The sequence below is a fragment of the Ursus maritimus genome (assembly GCF_017311325.1).
Source record: "Ursus maritimus isolate PB19 chromosome X unlocalized genomic scaffold, ASM1731132v1 scaffold_X1, whole genome shotgun sequence".
NCBI classification, from domain to species: Eukaryota; Metazoa; Chordata; class Mammalia; order Carnivora; family Ursidae; genus Ursus; species Ursus maritimus.
In genome coordinates this window covers 39,572,293-39,596,372 of record NW_024423319.1, presented here as the reverse complement: position 1 = coordinate 39,596,372, position 24,080 = coordinate 39,572,293, and the positions used below count along the sequence as shown (strand labels likewise).

General features: G+C 34.8%; 1 protein-coding gene across 1 annotated transcript in view; it reads left to right on the top strand.

Annotated features, from left to right (window-relative positions):
- Positions 1 to 24,080, top strand: part of COL4A5 (collagen type IV alpha 5 chain) — a 252,110-nt gene that overhangs the window by 113,207 nt on the left and 114,823 nt on the right. Inside the window, exons 3-9 of the mRNA XM_040627518.1 lie at positions 6,107 to 6,196; positions 13,151 to 13,195; positions 17,588 to 17,632; positions 17,717 to 17,779; positions 20,129 to 20,182; positions 20,534 to 20,560; positions 22,608 to 22,688. Of these exons, the coding sequence (XP_040483452.1) occupies positions 6,107 to 6,196; positions 13,151 to 13,195; positions 17,588 to 17,632; positions 17,717 to 17,779; positions 20,129 to 20,182; positions 20,534 to 20,560; positions 22,608 to 22,688 (405 nt within the window). The remainder of the gene's footprint in view (positions 1 to 6,106; positions 6,197 to 13,150; positions 13,196 to 17,587; positions 17,633 to 17,716; positions 17,780 to 20,128; positions 20,183 to 20,533; positions 20,561 to 22,607; positions 22,689 to 24,080) is intronic.

The window sequence follows — 24,080 nt, the reverse complement described above, 5'->3', positions numbered from 1 at the left end:
TCTTCTCCTACCAATCTTCCTACTTCTTATGTTCCATAAATGAGTGAAACCATATGATAATTGTCTTTTTCTGCTTGACTTATTTTGCCTAGCATTATCTCCTCCAGTCCCGTCCATGTTGCAGCAAATGTTGAGAAATTGTTCTTTTTGATGGCTGAGTAATGTTCCATTGTATATATGGACCACATCTTCTTAATCCAGTCATCTGTTGAAGGGCATCTCAGCTCCTAAATCCTTTTTTTTAACATATGAATGTCTAGTTGTTTGAGCAACATTTGTTGAAAAGACAAGGGTTTTTTGTCTGAGTTATGGATATATGTTCATTATTTTGATTGTTACATATGTGAAAAAAATTCAAATTGTATACTTTAAATATGTGCAGTTTATTGTATGTTAATTGTACCTCAATAAAACTGCTTTTAAAAAGTAAGTTTAACACACAAATAATAAAATGTGTCAATTCTGCCAAAGAAATGTGTCCAAGTGCACACTGCTAATAACAAAACTTGCTAGACTCCTGATGACAAGAAACATATCAGATAAAGGGCTAGTATCCAAGATTTATAAGGAACTTCTTAAACTCAACACCCAAAAAACAAGTAATCCAGTCAAGAAATGGGCAGAAGACATGAACAGACATTTCTCCAAAGAAGACATCCAAATGGCCAACTGATGCATGAAAGGACGCTCCATATCACTCGGCATTGGGGAAATACAAATCAAAACCACAATGAGATACCACCTCATACCAGTCAGAGTGGCTAAAATTAACAACTCAAGAGACAACAAATGTTGGTGAGGATGCAGAAAAAAGGGAACCTTCTTAACACTGTTGGTGGGAATGCAAACTGGTACAGCCACTCTGGAAAACAGTGTGGAAGTTCCTCAAGTTAAAAATAGGAGTACACTAGGGGCGCCTGGGTGGCACAGCGGTTGGGCATCTGCCCTCGGCTCAGGGCGTGATCCCGGTGCTGTGGGATCGAGCCCCACATCAGGCTCCTCCGCTATGAGCCTGCTTCTTCCTCTCCCACTCCCCCTGCTTGTGTTCCCTCTCTCGCTGGCTGTCTCTATCTCTGTCAAATAAATAAATAAAATCTTTAAAAAAAAATAAGACTACACTATGACCCGACAATTGCACTACTAGGTATTTACCCCAAAGATACGAATGTAGTGATCCATTGGGGTGCACCTGCACCCCAATGTTTATAGCAGCAATGTTCACAATAGCCAAACTGTGGAAACAGCTGAGATGTTCATCAACAGATGAATGGATAAATTATGCTGAGTGAAATAAGTCAATCAGAGAAAGACAATTATCATATGGTTTGTTTCCACTCATATGTGGAATATAAGAAATAGGGCAGAGGATCATAGGGGAAGGGAGGGAAAAGTGAATGGGAAGTCATCAAAGAGGGAGAAAAACCACGAGAGACTCTTAACTGTAGGAAACAAACTGAGGGTTGCTGGAGGGGAGGTGGGTGGGGGATGGGGTAATTGGGTGATGAGCGTTAAGGAGGGCATGTGATGTGATGAGCACTGGGTTTTATACGCAACTGATGAATTATTGAACACTGCATTTGGAACTAATAATTGTACTCTATGTTGGCTAATTGAGTTTAAATAAAAAAATAATAAAAAAGAAAAAAAGAAACTAACCAGCTGACAACCTATAAAATTCATGTCAAATAGATAGTAACTATGCTTATCATGGTGAATATAGCTTAATGTATAGAATGTCAAATCACTATGCTGTACACCTGAAACTAGTATAACATTGTATGTCAACTATACTTCCATAAAAATTATAAAGTAAAATAGAATTCATGTCACACTCAAACATTACCTAAACAAGGTTTTCCCCTCTACCAGTGGCGTCGGCATTTACTGGGAGCTTGTTAGAAATGCCGGTTTCCTAGGCTCCAGAGCAGACCTACTGAATCTAACTCTAACCAGGTAATCTGTGTTTTAACAAGTTGTCCAAGCAGTTTTGATGTAAGCTAAAGTTTGAGATCATCTGACCTACATTATCTCCATTTGGCAGTTGTCAAAGGTCCGTATTCTTCTTCTCCTAATTATATTACATCAAATATTTCTTTGTAGTATATAATTATAAAAACAACATAGAAATTACTCAAAAAGAAGACAAAATTGCCCATAATTGCATTTTTTAGTTAATCATTGTTTTCATTTGTCCATTAATGGTATTGTCTTGCCCATATATTACATTTTTGCAATATTATGATCCAAAAATAATTTAATCTCAGTGGTCATTATAGCAGTTTGTCCCACTTTTTATTTTCTCTATCCTCAGAAATCCAGTGTTTTTCCTGCTAATTTTGTATTTTTCTTGAGAAACTATTCTTTTTTTTAAATAATTTTTATTTTGTTATATTTGTCACCATACAGTACATCCCCAGTTTTTTGTTTGTTTGTTTTGTTTTAAAGATTTATTTATTTATTTATTTATTAGAGAGAGACAGCCAGCGACAGAGGGAACACAAGCAGGGGGAGTGGGAGAGGAAGAAGTAGGCTCCTAGTGGAGGAGCCTGATGTGGGGCTCGATCCCGGAATGCCAGAATCACGCCCTGAGCCGAAGTCAGACGCCCAACGACTGCACCACCCAGGCGCCCCACATCCCCAGTTTTTGATGCAATGTTCCATGATTCATTATTTGCATGTAACACCCAGTGCACCATGCAATATGTGCCCTCCTTAATACCCATCACCGGCCTATCCCAATCCCCCACCCCCCTCCCCTCTGAAGCCCTCAGTTTGTTTCTCAGAGTTGAGAAACTATTCTTAAAATATTTTTTCATTCCCATGATCATGTAATTTTCTTATTGTGATTATAAAGTATGACTCCTGTAAAACTGAAACACTTTTATGGGCACCTTTGACTCATAAAGTACATTTTCCTTTTAAGTAAATCAGTCTGTTATTCTCTTTAATACTAGCTTGTGGTATATCAAAGAGCTTTATCATAAAAAGTTATCCTTTGTATAATTTCTCCTAACCCTAACTTATGTTTTTTCTGTATTTGGGGCAAAAACATGTGCCATAAGTGTTATATAATCCATTAAGGAAATTCATTCATTGATTGGATATTTTCTGAGTATTCATTCTGTTGGGTACTAAGAATGCAATGACGGAGATAGCATGATTGATTAGATGAAGGGGTAATGGAAAGAGTAGATTATTACAAATTTGTGGTCTACCTTGTGCTATTTCCTGGAATAGGGAAGATGGTAGAAAGATAATGAACTCAGTGTTTTCTGTATTAAATTTACTCTTGGGAAAATTACACAATTTCTCTGTGTCCCAATTCTTCATTTGTAGAATGGAAATAATAGTAGTATTTACCTCATGTTGTCATTGGGAGAATTAAATAAATAAAACATGGGACGATTTTAGAATAGCTCGATACATGTTTGTTATTATTATTGTTGTTGTTGAGTTTTAGGTTCCTGTGAGATACTCAAGTGGAGATGTTTAAGACAGGTGACCTTGTGAGCTTAACTTTTAGGGGGAAAAAAGTATGGATATTTGAGATCTCCCAGGGAAAGAGAGAGAAGGGTCAAAAAGAAAATCCAGAGTAATATCAATATATAAGGGACAGGCAGAGAGAAGATTACTCAACAATGAAAAGTAAGCATGGTTTTTTATTCAAATATGGGCAGGCAGCATAAGCCAGTTTTTAAAAATAAGTTTGGCCTTCACAAATAGATGCACTGTGCCATTTTCTATGTGAGTGTTAGCAAATTACAGTAAAGTGTAGGTTAGTTTTAAGGATTGAATGATTGCCTTGCCACCAGTAGCAAAGGTAGGCAAACAACAAATGTCAACCTTTTGTACCATATGTGGGAATTAGGTAGAAGACCCTCCCTTCATTCCACCTCATGGCAGGCTTCTATAGCTTCTACTGCAGGAAACTTTGTACCTTTTAAAGGCTGGAGATTGTTCTTGCAATTCTTTTTTGCTACTTTCCAGTAGGTGCCCTTCTCTCTTCCTTGGTATAATATTGCTCAGTCACCCTGATAGGACCACAATATTATTTGACTATAGTATGAGGAGATTTCAGTATATGTAATTTATAGTATATAGTTATATTAATACAAACACAAGGTTTTTAGCACTCTCTACTTTCAATTTCTGGTTTATTCCTCTCTTACCTATAGCCCAAATAGCAGTTTTGCTTCTGAGAAAATATAGCTCTCTTCAAACATTATCCACAACTTTTGGCAGAGAGATATTCTAAATACCAGGGGAGATCCCAGAATGTAGCTATGTTTTCCACTGATGGAAATCTACTTGAACTAGATTTTTTTCCCTTTTAGCTTCCTTTCTGACTTGTCCTTTCAATCAGATTTCTACTACCAACTCTGCCAGAAATGAACTATGTAACGATTTGAGACAATCCAGCTCTAGAAATTTTGAACCTTTTATTTTCCCCCTCTTGCTCTATTTCCTTCAAAATAATTGATGAGGTTGATTAATACTAAATTATCATAATTATATGGCTAATTAAAATAACAAAGAAATATATTTATAGAACATAAAGAGAAAACATGTTAACATGTCAATAGTAATTATTGCCAAAACTACAGGAATGTTTAGACCTACCATTAATTGGCTAGCATTTGCTTCATTGGCTCTGAAGTAATGAGTGGAAACTGACCAGAATTAGCCTTTTCAAAATACTTATATTTATTATAAGATGATTCAACATAACAAAGAATTATTTAATACAAAATTATCTAAGCTATCTAGACTAAACTCGGTACTTACCACACACACATTGCTTTCTCTTTCTCAGGTGCTGCCTAGGCTGTCACTGTGGATAGGATCTGGTGAAAGGGTTCCTAGAATGAGGGCCAGAGCTGCTGACCACAGTCTCAGCCTTCAAGCCTTAGAAAAGTAGAGGGACTGTTTGCAAACTCTGCAGTTGGGAGCACAAGCCATGGCACTGTGAGCCCTCAGGGTTCTTAAACTTGAAAGTGGTGAATTTGCTTTCTGTGATTGGATCTCCTAGGGGTTTCAGGGCTCACACTCTTTCTATAATTGGCTATATGCAAGTTAACTAACCCTAACATGTTGATATAATGATATATTAGTATAGATGGCTGTTCTGCATGCCCACCTATCTGTGCAGATATGCACATCAGACAACCTTATTGTATAGATGCTGATAAAATGTAGGAAACCTCACTAGTACGTTGGCAGCCCTTCTGTGCTGGTGTTGGTAAGTGCTGTGGTCAGAACTGGGACTTGAGTTACAGTTCAATAAATAATTCTGAGTAGAGGAATTGCTGGTGGTTTTTTCTTTATATGTTTTTGTTCTTCTACAATAACATGTATTCCTTTTTGTATTAATTTTACAGTAAGAAAAATATAAAATTTTTTATGTTCTAGAGCCCTTTTCTGACTAATTTATCTAGTCAGCTAATGAGTTTCCATTCTGGATAATCCTGCAACTGTCCTACTCTGGGACAAATCTGAAAACTTCTCAGATGGTTTCCTTTTTTTTTTTTTTTAAAGATTTTACTTATTTATTCGACAGAGAGAGAGACAGCCAGCGAGAGAGGGAACACAAGCAGGGGGAGTGGGAGAGGAAGAAGCAGGCTCATAGCGGAGGAGCCTGATGTGGGGCTCGATCCCATAACGCCGGGATCACACCCTGAGCCGAAGGCAGACGCTTAACCGCTGTGCCACCCAGGCGCCCCTCAGATGGTTTCCTTTTACACTTCTTCAGCCCTGCACCATACTTACTTTATGTAACCCCTACAGACCTGGTTTCCTGGATTTACTGCCATCTTCCCTGTTAAACTCTTGATGTCAATATGTTTATCACTTCATTTCTGATATGCTTTTTACTTTTATAAGAAAGCAAGAGACTACATTACCATATATGATATAAATTCAGAATGGTTTGTGGTTTTCCACTTATATCTTATAGATTTTCTCATGTTAGTGGATATTATGAATTTAGTATCATTAAATTAATGTTCTCTAGATAGTCTTTTGATCTTTTTGAATCTCAGCCATACCCATGCTTGAAAATTCATGAATAACTTCATCACAAATAATGTTCACTCTTGTTCAATTGCAGGGGGAGAGAGGATTTCCAGGTTTGGAAGGCCATCCAGGTTTGCCTGGATTTCCAGGTCCAGAAGGGCCTCCAGGGCCTCGGGGACAAAAGGTATGTGCCAGGTTGCTAACCAGTAACACTAGAGGCATGAAGCCATCTTAAATGTGGGACTAGGTGTCAAATCAGCTAAGAAGTTAGTGACTTACAGCCAGAAATTAATATCTAAATAAAACAATAGAATAGCTAAGAGTCTGTATTTTATTGTTGGTTTAAAAAAAAACCTGAATGTTACTGCCATATTCAAATGTTTTTGGAAGATGCTGTTAATTGGATGTGGTTGTTGGGATCCTTAACAAAAATTAAATTTTGTCAGGAGTTCAGCTGAGCTGGAGAGAGCTAAACTGCCGGGTGTCAGAGTAGCTGAATAAGAAAACAAGCCAAAATGAAAGGAACTATCAAACCTTTTACTGTGACAGTGTAATAAGCAAAATGTTTAACCAGAAAAAAGCACCAGCTTCCTCACTGTTCCATTTTTCCCCATGCAACAGTGCCAGTGAGGACCTCACCTTGGTTGGCCAGCAGGAAGTTAAGGGCTGTGCTGTTATCCAGCACTATTTGGGCCAAGGAATTGAGGCTAGTCCGTTCTGTTTCTAAAACTGAAGTAGTGTCATTATTGAGTTAAGTAAAGTTCAAAGACAGGTTGCATACAACTTTTTGGAATTGAATAACCCTGAGTGGGAAAAGTTGCCTGGAGCATACATGTGAGTAGAATCAGTAATACCACATGACAGTTCTCCTAGTAACCAGAGTACCTGGTTTTGGAATTCTCCTCTTACCCTGTTTAGTTTGATATACTCAATAGGAGGGGCTGTCTTGAATATGTGCAGTCTCTTATCAATGCCCCATATGTACATGTTACATTGGTAAGAATGTTGAAGGCCTGGCTTTTACAAAAGAAATAATACCCCAGGGGAGACACACACAGTGCTAACAGTATAAAAGCCATTAATTACCATGGGGTTCAACGAGCCAGAAGTCCCTTCTGGTGTATAGAGTACTTGAGTAGAATTGGAAAATTTGTGTAAGGTGGGCACAGGTATGAGGGGTAGGAGACCACCACTCTTGAGGTCAAAATAGGCCCAGTGACAGATCCCATTTCCCTTTTCCCAGATGCCTCAGTTAATCCTGTTTCAGACAGAAGCAATATGATCTGTGAGGAGGCATTTTATTTCTGTAGTCTCAGAGTCCAACTGTGGGAACATCAGGTCCAGCATAATAAGGTTGGGCTATCTGAGGTACTAAAAAGTTCCATGTTTAGAGAAATGTCCATTGTTGTATTCAGTGGTACAGGAGTCAGGTATTTATCTGTGGGGTTGAATGGTGGGTAACGTATTCAGCAATTTGTTAAATTCGGAGTGGTGGCAATTTCCTGTGACAGGTATAGCAGTGAATTTGGTGAGGTAGAAGTCACATAGGCTGTTTTATGGGAGAGAAAGATGAGAGGATAGATCCATACAGCCTTTCTTTCCTGTACCCAGGCTTATAGATCCAAAGGTGCTGTTGTCCTATCAGTTGGGAAGACTTTTCCCCATTGACTGCAGCGCAGGCAGTCTCTCCTCTACCATAAGCAAAGATACCATCTTATATGCATGTTAAGATAGGGAGTGGGAAGAGATAATAGTGAATATTAAGATTCAGAGAAGTTTCTGGGTTTTCCAAAAATAGTTCTTCTGGTTGATTGCCCTTTACCATCTGTATTAGGTAGACTGGTGAACTGATAATGAAAGGGTCAGTTCTGTTCATTTGCCTGGCAAAAAACCCACTTTTTTTCCTAATCTTTTTTTTATTTATTTAAAAGATTTTATTTATTTAAGAGAGAGAGAGAGAGAGAGCACAAGCAGGGGGAGGGGCAGAGGAAGAGGGAGAAGCAGACTCCCTGCTGAGCAGGGAGCCCCATGTCAACTGAGCAATCCAGGTGCCCCAAATTTATTTATTTTTAAGTGATCTCTACAGTTGCCTCGAACTCATGACCTAGAGATCAAGAGTCACATGCTCTCCCAACTAAGTCAGCCAGGCACCCTGTATTGAGGCCTAGATTTAGTAAATAGCAGCCCATCTGAGTTCTAGTAGAGAAAGCAAATGAGGAACTCAACAGTTATTGATTTATGTGAGGAACTGAGTCCTGAAGATAAAAATAATTAAAATAAAATCTTTTCTAAAGATTATTTTTAAACAGTCTAATGGACACCCCTTTTCAAGTAATAATTTCCCTAATCTTATTTCACGTAATAGTGGTACATTATATTATTAGAGTATTAAAGAGTTCAAATAGATACTACTCATCAGGTAGTCTTTCCAATAAAGGAGGAAATTAATTTAAATGCATAAGTACTTTTAAACAGTTAACTATATCAGAGCAGAGATTGGGGGAGTGTGCTTGGGCATGATGTCTGAGGAGGTGACAGTACATAACGGTAGTTTTGTTAGATTCAAGAGCAGAAGGGACCTGTGCTAAATTTCCTGAGTAGAACTTTATGCCAAGGAAAAAGCAAGACTTTAAATGATTGCATAGAAGCTAAGTAGATGGGACATTTAACAGAATTTCTTAGGGCTAACGAGGTGTAAAAACAGCAGAATGTTTCTTGTGCACCCAGGAGTGGCACAGAAATAGCAGAGAGATCTGAAAGAGTCAAGTGGATGGAATTGAGCACCAAGTCAGCAGTAATCCATGCATACTACTGGCGTGGGACATCTCAGTGAATTCCAGCTTGGACAGGACTGTCCCACCCTTCAACAACTTGGAACTCCGTAAGCTCTCCATAATTTAGGCACAGCCTTATGAAAATGAGGTGGGGACTCCAATCGACTGAGGTTAAATTTAAGTCATGTTAGTGAAGTGGGTGCTTTGAAATAGAAATTAAGCTGAACCATAGGAAAATAAAGTGACATTTCTTGCAGCTGAGTTTACCTAGGATTAGGGGCTGAGTTTCTTGTGCACCATGCTTACTGAGAGGTGGCACTTTTAATAGATTTGTGGCAGCTTAAAAAAAGGTAACTACACCTCAATCCCTTTGGAATAATTTAGCATTAACTAGAACTATTGTACAATAGTATGATAAGTTTTAAAGGTGTGGTGGTATGCGTTTTAGATTTAGAAAGTAGTCCAATCTTTTGCTGTGATTCCATTTTAGTATCTGTATAATGAGAAGGCTACACTGCTTTCTAAACTTTTCGGAGTCTAAATTTGAAGCACTTTGTGCCTCTATCTGCAGTATGACTTCATGCTTCCCAGCATGGCCGAATTTATACTTTTTATGTGATTGGGTGTTCTAGTATGTGCATATATATGTTAATGTATATACTCAGTCAAAAATTTTGTAGGATTGTTCTTTAATCTTTATATTCTTATATATGAAAGTAAAGATATATAAAACAAATACATATGTAAGAACACATATATAAAATTTTCCAAAGAATTTCTTTATTCTTAAAAGTAAAATTTAATTAATTTTTGATAAATAATATGTTCACTTTATTGAAAATAAATTAACATAAGAAGGTATAGAGTGAAAAATATATCCTTTCCACCTGTGAACATGAGCCACTAAGTTCTATATATCCCTAATAGGTACCAATTTCTAATACTTTCTTGTGAATATCTCAATAGTTTTTATGGATATGCGCATAGATACAAATGTACATGTGCACATACATGCTTATATACGCACACACTTTTACCTCCCTTTGTTTATAAAGTGGTAGTATATTCAACATGTTTGACCTCTGTTTTTCACATAATACACATTGTAGATATATCAGTATACACAGAACCTCCTCATTATCTTTTATAACTACATCGTATTCCATTGTGTGTATAAACCATAATTTTTTATGCCAGTCCCCTGTTGGTGATCAGTTAGGTAATTTTCAATTTTTTTCTTCTACAAACAGCGCTGCTAGGATGTGCAATTTTAATAGATTTCCTTTCCCCAATAAGGGGTTATCTCTGTAAGATTACTAGAAGTGATATTGCTAGCTCAGAGGGTACATGTGTTTATGTATTTTTATGGATATTGCCAAATTGCCCCCCAAGAAGTTGTATGATTTATCCTTGTTTCATCTATATACAAGAGCAATTTCCCTATAGCTTCACCAACCCTATTATGAAATTTGGCTTTTTGTCAATCTGATAGATGAAAAATGGTCTCTCAATGCTTTTAGTTTGCATTTCTCTTATTAAGAGTGAGGTTAAGCACCTTTTCATAGGTCAAAGAATCAGTTGTGTTTTCTATGAACTGTCTTCTATAACATTTCATTTGCCCATTTTTCTACATTATTGTTGGTGGTTTTATATGTTAATGAGCTATTTGTATATTAGGGTGATTACCCTTTGTGTTATGAGTTGCAGTTATTTCCCCTAATTTGTCACGTCTTTGCTGATTATGTGCATGTGTGTATGTGTATATGTGTGTTTATGTGTCTGTGTGTTTTTCAGGGGTCCTTTATGGCTTTTGGATTTTGAGTAGGAAATGCCTTCCCCAGTGTAAGATTATAATTTTCCCATTTTTTCTTCTAGTATTTTAATAGTTTCATTTCTTCATGTAAATATCTTTTCTATTTCTAATTCATCCTGGTGTGTGGTTTGTTTGTAAGTAAGTTCCACCTTTATTTTTTTTCCAGATGTCCTCACAAATGTGTCCCAATGTAAATTTCCCATTGATTTGCAGTGCCGCTTTCAGTATAAACCAAATTCACGCAAATATATGGACTTGGTTTTAGACCTTGCATACTCTTTCAGTGATACACTTATTCAAATATCAGAACAAAACTATTTTAATTATTGATGTATTATGCTGTAATTTTGTATCTGGCAGGGCTAGTTTCCCCTCACTGTTCTTTTTTTTTTTTTTTTTCAGAATGTTCCTCAGTGTTCTTGCTTGTTTATTTTTCCATATGAACTTTATAGTCGCCTTATCCAATTTAAAAAAAAATTCATGTTATTTCTGTTTTTATTGTGTCAAATTTTAACTAAATTTGTTGAGAATTGACTGTTTTTTATGTTGACTATTATTGAAGAACATGGAGTGCCTTTCCATTTGTTCTCATCTTCCTTTTGAACTTCAGAAATGTTTTAAACTTTTCTTCTTATGAATCTTGTACATTTCTTATTAAGTTTATTCCTAAATATTTTATCTTTTTTGCTATTGTAAATTGCATATTTTCTTCCATTATGTTTTCTAACTGGTAGTTGGTATTTAAGAAAGCTACTGATTTTCTCATATTAATTTTATATACAGTTTTACAGTTATCTTTCTGAATTACCTTACTGATTATAGTAATTTTTCATGTAATTTTCTTTGCTTTCCTTGCATACAATCATATTATTTGCAAATAGTGTTAGTTTTGTCTCATCCTTTCCAAATTTTATACCTCTATTTTCCACTTATTTAACTATGTTGGTTAGGACAACCAGTTAAATATTAAGGAATCTTTGTCTTATTTCTGCCTTTAGTGGAAAGATGCAAAAAGATTAATTAAGCAAACAGCCTTCTGGTTGTTTTAAAAATAGAATTAGATTTACTTTAATCTCCTTAAAGATGCATCTGTTGTGGAAAGAGTAGATTATTAAACTTTTTAAAAGCAAGGTGTAGTAGGCAGAATAATGTCTTCCACCTAATGATGTCCATGATGTAATCCTCAGGACTTGTGAATATGTTAGGTTATAGAAACAAGCAAAATTAAGATTGTAGATGGAATTAAATTTGCTAATCAGCTGGTCTTAAAGTAAAGAGATTATTCTGGAATATCTGGATGGGGCTGTATAATCACAAGAGTCCTTTAAATGTGGAAGAGGGAGGCAGAAGAGACAGTGTCAGATCGAAGCAATGTTAGAAAGATTCATTCAACCATTGCTGGCTTTGAAGATTGAAGAGGGCCATGAGTTGAGGAATGCTAGCTGCTCCAGAAGCTGGAAAAAAGGAAATGGATTCTCTTCCTAGAACCTCCAAAAACAAGGTTCTGCTACTGAGACTACTGCCATACTTCTGACTTCCAGAACTGTAAGATTGTGTTGTTTTAAGCCACTAAGTTTGTAGTAATTGATAACAGCAGCATAAGAAACGAATATACCAGGTAACCCTTATTCCAAATGAAAATTTGTATGGAAGCCCCACATAAAACGTAAAAATAGAGCTGTGCTGATGGAAGGAAGGCTGTGACATAGGCTTCAAGGAACCTCCAGTGGAACCTCTAAGGTTATGAGTTGTGTAATTTAGAAACCACTTGTGTAAAGCAAGATGTCCCAGATTAATAAAACCTATCTAAAGCCTCAGGTGGTGGTCTACTAGCTGTATGGTCCACTGAAATTCCCGTCTTGTGGAGCAGAATTAGGTTTTCTTTATTCCGTTTTTAAAAAACTAGTTAATAAAAACTTAGTGAGGCAAAACTTAAAATTCTCAGCAATGCAATTTGTTAGCTTAGAAATGGGTACATAGATTAACTTACATGTGAGCAGCCTCTTTTGCATGAAGTCTACAGAAGCAGCTTAGAAAATCTATGGTTCTTTCTTTTCTTTCCTGAGCTCTGCTAGTACAAAGTACCTTATAAAACAAAGCAAAGGTTTAAAACAGCAAACTCAAGAGCAGCATATATTTGGGTTCAAAAATGATGCTATTTATTACCAGCATGACAAGGAGATTGACACAATATAGAACCTGCCCAGACTTTCAGCTTTTATTTAGCTTATGCATGATTTTGAGGAGTATCAGTACCACTATTTCATCTGTGTTTTGTATGATTTTCATAGTTCACTTCACAAGTACAAAGTTTCTGCTACATGTCAGCACTTTTCTTCTCAGTAAATAAAGACCTTTCTTATTTTTTTTTATCATATAACTTACCTCAGTGCTTTCAATCTTAATGATAAATGCTTCTTCCTTGGGTATGTAAGTTTCTCACTTTCACAAAGATTCACAAAAATTTAAGTCTCTTATTGTTATAACATAAAATTGGTTATTTGAGGACTATTTTTGGAGGAACAAGAACTAAATGTGTTGTATTTTTCAGGGTGATGATGGAATTCCAGGGCCACCAGGACCAAAAGGGATCAGAGTAAGTGATATTTGCTGTATATCAAATGTTTTGTTGGTCAAAACAGAGAAAAAGCAAATGAAGTGTTATGAGACAACTGAAAAAGACTCATATTAAAATGCAAAAAGAAAAATACAGTCTTTAAAAAGTTAAATGTAAGAGTTAGTATATATCTACAATTAGCATTTCTTTAGTATTTTGGTAGTTATGTTTATATATCCAGACGTCTATTTAACCTATTGTAAGAAGATTCTAAATCAGTTTATGGAAATACAAACATGCTAAATTCCAACGATTTGTCAATTTATTAAAAATATGTATCATACAGATGATTTAAACCAGAACTTCCCAACCATGTGATCAACTCAGTCCTCTGGGTTCAGAGGGCCAATCACCTCAGGCTATATACCCTTCCCAGTGTACCATATACAAATATTATAATTTTCTTTGTGTATCTTAAAGAGAGTCAGTTTGGGAAGCACTAATTTAAACCACTGTGTTAAAAAGTAACTACTTTAGAAGTATACAACATTTTCTCAATTCTAAGATGTATAATTTTTCATTTTAATGTTCTGAAAACCAAGATTTGTCTCAAAATGGAAGTGCACATTTAGTGTAATATTTCTAAAAAGCTTTTAGGTTGACATACATCTTTCAGTGTGTCTTAGAATTGGGGAAACTAGTTTAAAAATAGTCCTGGCTTTCAGAAAATCATATTTAACTTTTCTGAGCCTCAGTTTCTTCATTCGTTAAATTAGAGTGTTGAACAATACAATCTCCAAGGTGCCTTTTAGCTCTAAAATTGTGCGTTCATAGACTGACAAGGCCCCTTAATACGAGTATAAAGTACATGAGTGATGACATAACATGTTTATTTATGTGACAAAGACAGTTAAGCATTCTGATCCTTTGATCTCCAAAAATTAAGTAGATGTACAAATTTTACATAAACATTAAATACATCCTGTTTGCTATATACTTCTTAACAACATATAGCTTGTCTTATGTGCTACTCATACCTGGTGTTTTTTAGGGAACTGGAGAAGTAGGAAAGAAACTCAAAACCCTTGGTTTTATTAGCAGATATGTCTCTATGTTATTTTGTAATAAATGGATTTACATATATTATTAAAGCTCTTCATAAGAATCATAATATATCTCATAATAGCTATAGCTACCATTAACTATGTCATAAGCACTGCTGAGACTTAAAACAAAACAAAACAAACCTGTCCATTCTCTCAATTCCTATTTGCAAGAGTCTGATAGTGCCTGAGTAGACTATGTCCCTCAACTAGAACTTCAGAAGTGTAGCCTGATAGTTCCTGCATCCTTGTGTCTCAGCCCAGAGGCAATCTTGACATGCAAATTTTAAAAGACTTATTATTATGGAAAATTTTGAGCATACCCGAATGTACAGAGAATATAGTACAGTGAACCCCCATGTGCCCATCACTCAGCTTCAAAAGTTAGCAACATTTTGACAAGTTTGTTTCATCCATATCCCATCACTATTTGGGGGGAATATTTTTAGGTAAATCCCTCATATCATCCATTCCACCAATGAATACTTCAATATGTCTCTCTAACTGATAACCACATAACCAGTATACCGTTATTACTCCTCAAAAAATTAGCAATAATTTTTCAAATATACTTTAAAACTCAGTCCTTATTCAGATTTCCACAGTGGATGTCCTTTAATAATTGGTTTGTTTGAACCAGGATCCAAGCAATTTCCACATACTGCGTTTGGTTGCTATGTTTCTTAAGCCTCTTTTATTATGCTTTTGGAGAAACTGGGTCATTTGTATTGTACTTCATTCTACGTTCTGGATCTGACTGTTTCTTCATGATGTCATTTAAATTGTTCATCTGTCCCCATATTTCCTGCAGACTGGAGATTGCCTTATGTGAAGCACTAGAGAACTTTCTGGGGATATAGAAAGAGCTGTACACTTAAGATTTGTGCATTTTCTATATATAAGTTATACTGCAAAATATTAAAGAAAATAGAAAAAGAATACTATATACATAGTGCTGCATACTTACTATTGAATTACATCTTATGGCACAAACATCTATTACCCCACTTTTCTGATGTTAGGTTTGATCAGCGGTCTCAGGTATATGAGCCTGATTTTGCCCTCAAAATTTCCCCATCAGCTTTTATTTAATGGTTTAGTATTCATTGATGATTATTGCCTAGATGCGTTTTTTGTTCAGAGTTGCAGAATGGTGATTTTTAAAACTGTATAAATCCTTCATTTATTAACTAGAATTCTAATTTATCAGCTGGAATTCTAATAGGGTAATGAGTTACTACACCAACAACTTTGAATAATGGTCAGGAAGGTTTTAAGAATTTGTTATCATTATAAACACAATGGAATTTATGTGATCTGACCAGTTGTACTCATTATTCTTTTTGAAGCCAAAATTATCCTATCCTTGGCTTGGTGGAGCCCCTTTAAATTGGCCCCTGTCCTGTGTCCTTTTGAAAAAAAAATATTGATCTTTGATAACTTTCTTGCTTTCTGATACAAGACTCCTCAGGCTCATTTTGTACATTTCCTTTCCAGATCTGAAATTGGGTATGTATCTGACTCTAGGTTCTTTTTAGTGAAATATGTGATGTAGATACCGCAGGCTAATGTTAGGGGTTTTCTTTGCTACTGGTAGTCATTTATTTTGATGTCTTTTCAGTTGACAGAATGAGGAAAAACATATTTTCTAAAGAGAAAAAATATGAGTTTATATTATTACTTCTAATTGAAAGTTAAAATGAAAAGAATTCTGTATACTTACTCTCTCCCCTGCCACCTTCCCTTCCCTATGGTAAAAATCTTGATTCCTAATGACATTAATATAATTTGTTATTTTCTTTATCCTATAACATACCTATGATAGCTTCAAAATAGCAATTTACAAGTGAACAAAATAACAATTTCAATTTTAATAGTAATAATAGAATTCTTAAATGCTGTTATTTCTTTGCTGTTCTTTTTTTTCTCTTTGAATTGACCAATTTCACTAAGAAAGTGCAGCCAAAATATCCGTTTTAAAGGCACTTGAAGTAATTTTTTTCTTTGTATGGTTTATGTCAACAACCAGATATATATTAAGTTCATTGGTTCCAGTTTTTAATTTTTAATAATTTTCTCTTTTTACCTCTTATTAATTTTTATTTTTAATTATTTAAAATATTTACATTGTTCTTTAACAATGGTATAGTCAGAGATGCTTCCCATCCATTCTTGCCATCCCCCATTCTTTTTCCTCTTTCCCCCTACCTCTTTCCTCCAGACATATTTATTTTTATTATTTTTTATTTATCTTTTCATTGTTTTGTATCACCACCCTTCTTATGAAAGTGTAGCATATTATATATGCTACTTACACTTGGTTTCTTTTACTTAAAATTATATCCTGGAGATTACTACATATTTCAGTGCACAGAGAGAGATCTTTCTCATTCTCGTTAAGGGCTACATAGGTTTACATTATGTGGATGTACCATAATTTATTTAGTCATGCCCCTGTTGTTTCTAGTGTTTAGCTGTAATTGTGGTTATATGGTCATTTCTAAACTTTAGTTATAACAGTGCTGTAATCAGTAACCTTGAAATTCAGATTTTGTTTCATAATTTCTAGTGTACCTTTGGGTTTAGGTTCTTAGAAATGGGTTGCTTCAAAGGGTAAAAATGTGTAATTTTGCTAGATATTTCAAATTTCTCTCCATGATGTTTGAATCCCAATTGCTGTGTATAAGAGTAGGATGGGGAATGGGATAGACTGGTGATGGGTAGTAAGGAGGGCACTTATTGCATGGTGCACTGGGTGTTATACGCAACTAATGAATCATCGAACTTTACATCAGAAACCAGGGATGTACTGTACGGTGACTAACATAATATAATTAAAAAACATTTTAAAAAAAGAGTACCTCTTTCCCAGAGTCTCACCTACAGAGAATATTGCCAAACTTGTATTTTTGCCAATTCTGACAGGGAAATTTGATTGAAGAATTTTTGGAGTGATCACATTGATGTTCTCAGGAGCAGATACATTTGCCACTTACCCATCCCCTGCTAAATTCAGTATTCATCACAAACCTGGGAGAACCACTTTATCTTTTAGGAAAGACATTTCTTCCACTAATTTGCCTACTCCTGCTAAGTGCAATGAAGACAATGCTCCCTCAAATAGGAGTTTCTTCTATAGTTGCCTATAAAAGAGACTTTGAAACATGTGTAAGAGTTTTTTTTCTATAGAGAAAACAAATGGTAATAATCAATGAGACACATTTGTCCATTGCTATTCTAAATGTAATTTTCATAATTCCCTTAGGTAGGATATAATTTTATTCTTACTGGTTATTGTTTGGTTCAAGGAATTTATTTCTTATTATAGGGTCCTCCTGGACTTCCTGGATTTCCAGGGACACCAGGTCTTCCTGTAAGTAGAATTTGGCTTTTTAATTGAAAATTCCTTTAAAAGTAATCTAAGAAATATTATACATGTGTTATATCCCTTTTAAAGGGAATGCCAGGCCATGATGGGGCCCCGGGACCTCAAGGTATCCCTGGATGCAATGGAACCAAGGTAAGATTTTTTTCAACTTAATTTTAGGCAATATGCTTAATAATAATAGATTTTAAAGTTTAAGGAAATCAATATGAAGAATGTTAGAGATATAGTAGCTTCATGTCTAAGACATATATAGGGTATGTTCTGAGTTAACATTTTCAATATATTGAAATATCAATAATTCTTTAGACATTTATAATCAACTGAGATATTGCATTGGATTGAAGGTTATTTACTGAATCCTATTTTTACTTTAGTGTAAAGTAGGATGAGAGTTAAAAAGGAATTAGGATATATAAGTTTCAAATATTATATTATTTGTTAAGAGTAATACTTAATGAATGTCATCCATTAGCTTTGCCTTTTTTAAAACTAAGTACAATGTAAATTTTCAAAAATTCATGTTTTTGAAAAATTTTTTACCTTGTCTAATAACTTCCTTAAGAAAAATCCTAAAAGTCTACCTGTAATACAGGACATTAATTTTTACTATAAACTATAAGTATGAAAACGGAAACTCTTCTCCATCAGCTAAAATGATGAATTTAACAATTTAAAAAGAAAAATAAAACTTTATGTATGAAAAACATTTTTTCCTGACCCACTTTTCTTGTCTTTCGTCAACTGTTTGGGTTTATTATAAAGTGATAGCAAGGATAAAAAATGAGGAAATTTTGCTTTTTTGACAGTTTGTTTATCATAGCCTCTGTTCTTATTCCCTCACTTTTCTCCTTTTCCTATCTATTAATGCAATATGTTATTATTTTCTGTTTATCCTTTTGGCATTTTCCATTCTGCACATGGTATTCTGTGTAATTGTTCATGAAATATCCTTGATCCTTCTAACTTAATGGCATGTGTCAGATTTTGTATTAGGGTACATATTTAAAATAACTTGAACAAACTATTTTGTATTATGAAGGCTGTATTTTGTGTTAATTATTGTAGTATATACTTGAAGGCAATAAAATTATTTTTACCTCCAATATTTCTCCAGGTCAGTGTGACCCTTGCCAATAACAACAACAAAAATTATATATATATGTATGTATACACACACACACACACACACACACACACACACACACACACACACGTATCTATTTTATTTGTGAGGCTTACCTGAGTTCTTCATTTCAGCTGGGGCAGCCTTATAGTGATAGGACAAATGTGGAGTAGTTTGCATGGAACATTGCTTTTAAAGTAGGCTACATTCTTGTGCCTATTCTGGTTATTTGTTTGTTTGTTTGCCAGCATGCCTTGAGAACAAAAAGACCACTAGCCAATGTTTTAAATTTGAAGATCAGTGTATCCACAATGAGTATAGTATGCTATATGACAAAAGGGATCTTTTTCTTTCTTTTTATAAAGCAGCACCTTAGGAGATCTCATGATTAGTTTATGTGTGAAGCCCCCAATTATGTTTTTTAAATGAGATTTAAATTTTTTAAATGGGATTTATTATGTATACTATCAGATAAATTTTTGAAATATTTTACTATGTAACTAATAGAATGAGCCTTAGAGATGGAATCAGACTATATGGGTTCTTTTGTTTTCTGTCTTCTAAACTTGATGTAAAGGCCATTTCCCTTCTCTCTGGGCCTATTTTTTCCATATGTAAAAAGTGATGGAGAGAAGAGTACTGGACAAAGTAACTCAAAGGCCCACAGCTGTAATAATCTTACTCTTTTAAGCCTCTGAGAAGGATGTCTCTAGGATTACCGTGGCATGTGGGTATTAGAAAGGAGGTTGCATTGGGGTTCTTCTACAGCAATTTTACTTTTGTTTTCCAAACCAAATGTCCATATTAGTACTTTACAATAGTGAGTGAGAAAAATTGGGTGCCTAGAAAACATAATGACCTGCAATTGCTAGAACTATTGCTATTATTGTCCTCTTGGTGATATTAATGGCATTCTTTTTTTACCATCTTTTCCTCTTTACAAAAATAATTTGAAATAGTTTACAATAGAAAAATGCAATAGGGCAGTTAAAATAAGAATCTATATAATGCATGGGCAGGAAATTGAGACAAATCATTAACTATTAAATGTGATGATGGCTAGGAATCTGTGGTATGCTTGTCTCAAAATGGATTTGTCAGAAGAAAATGACTGGGGTAGAAGATATTTTCTTTATTTCTGATTAGGATTGATGAGTAGGGATAAAAGTATCTTAGAAGGCTGAACTGATATAGGCAGTTGATATTGAAATAATTGGAAAGGGAATGCTAATGAGTTTTTGGCAATCTGGCATGTTTCAGAATGGCTTTTACAGAAATCTTTTCAACAAGTTATTGTTTGTTGGTACAGTTATGCTTTTTTTCTTGTTCTTCCATATTCTTTTATTTTTAACTCCTAGGGAGAACGTGGATTTCCAGGCAGTCCCGGTTTTCCTGGTTTACAGGGTCCTCCAGTAAGTTATACAATTTGGGACTATAATGAACACAGGAATTGACAGAAGAAGCAGAAATGTAGAAAGTGAGCTCAGTGCATTCATGTGGAACAAAGTAGTACATTTGAACCTAGTAAACCATAAAAAGATTTTTTAAAAAAAAAAAGAAGTTGGTAGTATAGCTCTGTGCTGAGTAAAAGCAAGGATTCTGTTGTATTTAATATAAATGTCATCTCTAAGTATCCTAAAATACTGTTTACTTAGAATGACCCTACAGTAGTCTATTTAATTGACTCTATTTGGAAAGCATTGTGTTCTTTTGCTCTCACCCCTCTCGTATATATAAAATAATCCTTTTCTTTTTAATAATAGGGACCTCCAGGGATCCCAGGTTTGAAGGTAAGCATCTCATGCTAGCAAAGTAAACATTTTGAATAAGAAATTCAGAAAGCTTGCAACTTCAATCAGATAATGTCTCTTGATGTCTGCCTTAAAATAGATGTTTCTAGAAGTTGTGCAGGTACCCACAAGCCCTCCTTAAGTAATCTCCTTTGTTCCATGGAAGTATCTTCTGTGTGCTGACAGACTCAAATTTCTTTTCTTTTTTTTCTTTTTTTTTTATTTGAGATTTTATTTATTTATTTGAGAGAGAGAGAGAAAGAGCATGAGCATGGGGAGGTGCAGAGGGAGAAGGAGAAGCAGACTCTCCACTGAGCAGGGAGAACATGCTGGGCTCAATCCCTCAACCCAGAGATCATGACCTGAGCTGAAATCAGATGCTTAACCGACTAAGCTACCCAAGCACCCCTCAACTTTCTTTTCTGATACTTTTAGTTCCCATTACATTTTGATACAGTTTGACCCTCTGCTCCCTCTCGAATACTCCTTTTCCCTGACTTCTGTGACACTACCCTTTCATGATTATCTTCTGTATCTCTCTGGTCATCACACAGTCTTCTATACAAATTCATTCTATTCTATGCATCAGGTATCAGGACACAGTTCTGACCCCTTTTCCTCTTCTATGCCTAGCAATATTGTGAAATCTCATGATATTGTTTACTATCCAGCTACTAAATACCTACATTTATATCTCTAAAATAGACTTTTCTTCTGAGTTGGATGCGTTTATTGAACTGCCTCTCTGACATCTCTACTCGGATATCTCCGAGACATTCAAATTAACACGTTCAAAGTTAACCCAGACCCCTAAAACCTGAGACTTAGTATTTGCATCTTCTACTCTTTCACATACCTCCTCATTCTATTCTATCACTAAATTCTGTTAATTTTGCCTATAAAATATATCTTAAATTCATCTACCTTTCTCCATCTCCACTGCCATCACACCAACCATAATGTCTCATCTGGACTATTGTAATAGCTTCTTCTTAGTCTTTTTTTTTTTTTTCATTAATATCCCCTCACCTCCCAGCCTGACTTATTCTAGATTGAATAGTCAAGAATGATCTTTTAAAAAACATAAATCAGTAATTTAATTTCACCGCTTATAAACTTTCAAGGGCTTCCCGCTGCATCTGAGATAAAGTCCACATTCTTTTTCAAGACCTGTAACACCTGCATGTTCTGGTCCCTGCCTACATTTCCAGACTTCTTTTTAAACCACCTTTCCCTTGGCTTGCTGATCACACTGGTCTGCATTAAGTTATTTGAATGTACCAAGCTCTTCATTTTTGGAGTCCTTTGTAGATGATACTTCAACTGCCTAATACTCTTAAACCATTTTTACCTGGCTGACTCTTGATTATCCTTTAGATCTCAGCCTGAATGTTGCCTTCAAGGATTGCCCTTTTTTGACTACCCAAATTAATTCCTCCACTATTTCTTTTTTTGAAATTGAAATATATTTGACGTATAACACTATATAAATTTAAGGTATGTAATGTTAATTTGATACATTTATATATTATGATTGTCATTATAACAATAATTAGCACCTCTATCATATTACATAATTATCACTTCTTTTTAGTCCTCCACTATTTCTTTATCATGCACCATGTTGTTTTCTCCATAACCTTTAACTGAACCTTTTGTCGTCTTATTTGTTTACATGTTATGATCTGCATTTTAAAACCAGTACATTGTTAGCACCATGAAGACAGAGGTCTTGTTTATCTCCTTCACTACTTAGTATCCAGAGCTAACACAGTTCTTGGAAAATAGTAATAATTGATAAATGTTTTTTAATGAATGAGTAACTGAAGGTACTACAGGCTCATAATAAGTCAATTGTACTTCAGTGTTTTCTGGCCACTTCCCCATTTCCCTTTAAAAGGTAAATTTATTCATGTTAATTACTGAGAATACCTAATCTTCAGAACATTTATATGACAGATTTAATTCTGAGATCGTTTTTTGTGCTCTTGCCTGTTTTTGTGTGTCATAACTGTTACTTACAACTTCCACTGATGATTTCTTTCAGGGAGAACCAGGCAGTATAATTATGTCATCACTGCCAGGACCAAAGGGTAATCCAGGATATCCAGGTCCTCCTGGAATACAAGTAAGCATCCAGTGATTTTCATCTTTACTATATTAATTAAATCAGATCACAGCATCACATTTTTCTCTTCAGCCTTTAATTTCCTCTATTTTAGTTACAGAAATTATCTGAAGTTTGATAGACACTGCATGTACTTCATACCTGGAAATAAAAGCAATCTGGACCAGGGAGAATTTTGTAAAGGACTGCTTTGTTCTTTCAACTTTCTATCCAGTTTCCATGGAAATTTTTGTTTTGGGATTTGGCAGTGGAAATACGCTTCTGTATTCTTATTCTTGTGCTGTGAGGATCAGTAGGTGGTAGGAGTAGTCCTGATAATTGTAAATGGTCTGGTTAAAAATAAAAATTGTAGGTCTCCCATCTAAGATATTAGAAGACATCATTTGTAACACTGTTAGTTATGCATAAGTGAACATATTTTGAAGGCTGAAGGAATAAAATTTATGCATGGTGAACTTCAAGTACAATCTTAAGAAAAAAGTTATGTTAACCTATAGATAACATGCATGGAGACAGCAATATCTTTTGAGTATAGATCAGGTAGTCAATTTCTTGAGGTTTATATTTCATAAAGTTGATCTCTTTGCCAAAAAAAATCAGTACTTTCTAATATTTGATTACTAAGATACAATGTTGGGAAAATTTTTCATTAACTACTAACTCATTCCATGCTTGACAACACCCATCCATGTGATCTTAAGTACCGTCAATCTTGCCCTTTATCCCTTATAATTTTTTGTTATGTAATATTTGAAAATGCAGCCAAATACATGCAAGATATATGTATGCTATGAAGCATTAACTACCAAATGAACACATATGAATCCAAAATAACATTTAAGAACTAGAACATTTCAAATAATTTTGAATCAACCTGGGGTTTCCTTGGCAGTCACATCCTTGTGCATTCTACCAAGATATAAGTACCATTTTGAGTTTTCTATTGCTTCTTAAAGATAGTTTTGTTATAAATATATCTCTAAACAAGAGTGTTTAATTTTGCTTTTAAAATAATATAACATTTATATAGTTTTCTATAGTTTTCTGCAACTTTTTCCACTTGATATGTTAAGATGCCTCCATGTAACTGTAGTTCATTCAGTTTCACTTCCATGTAACATTCCAGTGTGTGTACATACTACAATTTATTTCTCTGATCTCCTATTATTGAATATTTGGTTGTTTGGGAATTTTTTTAATTACAAAATAATCCAGGATTTATACCTAGATATAGAGTTGCTGGATTTCACTGAAGTCAAATTTTCAGCTTTTTAAGATGCCAAATTGAGTTCCACAAAAGTTGCATCATTCCCTTACATCGAAAACCGGGGATGTACTGTATGGTGACTAACATAATATAATAAAAAATCATTATTAATAAAAAAAAAAAAA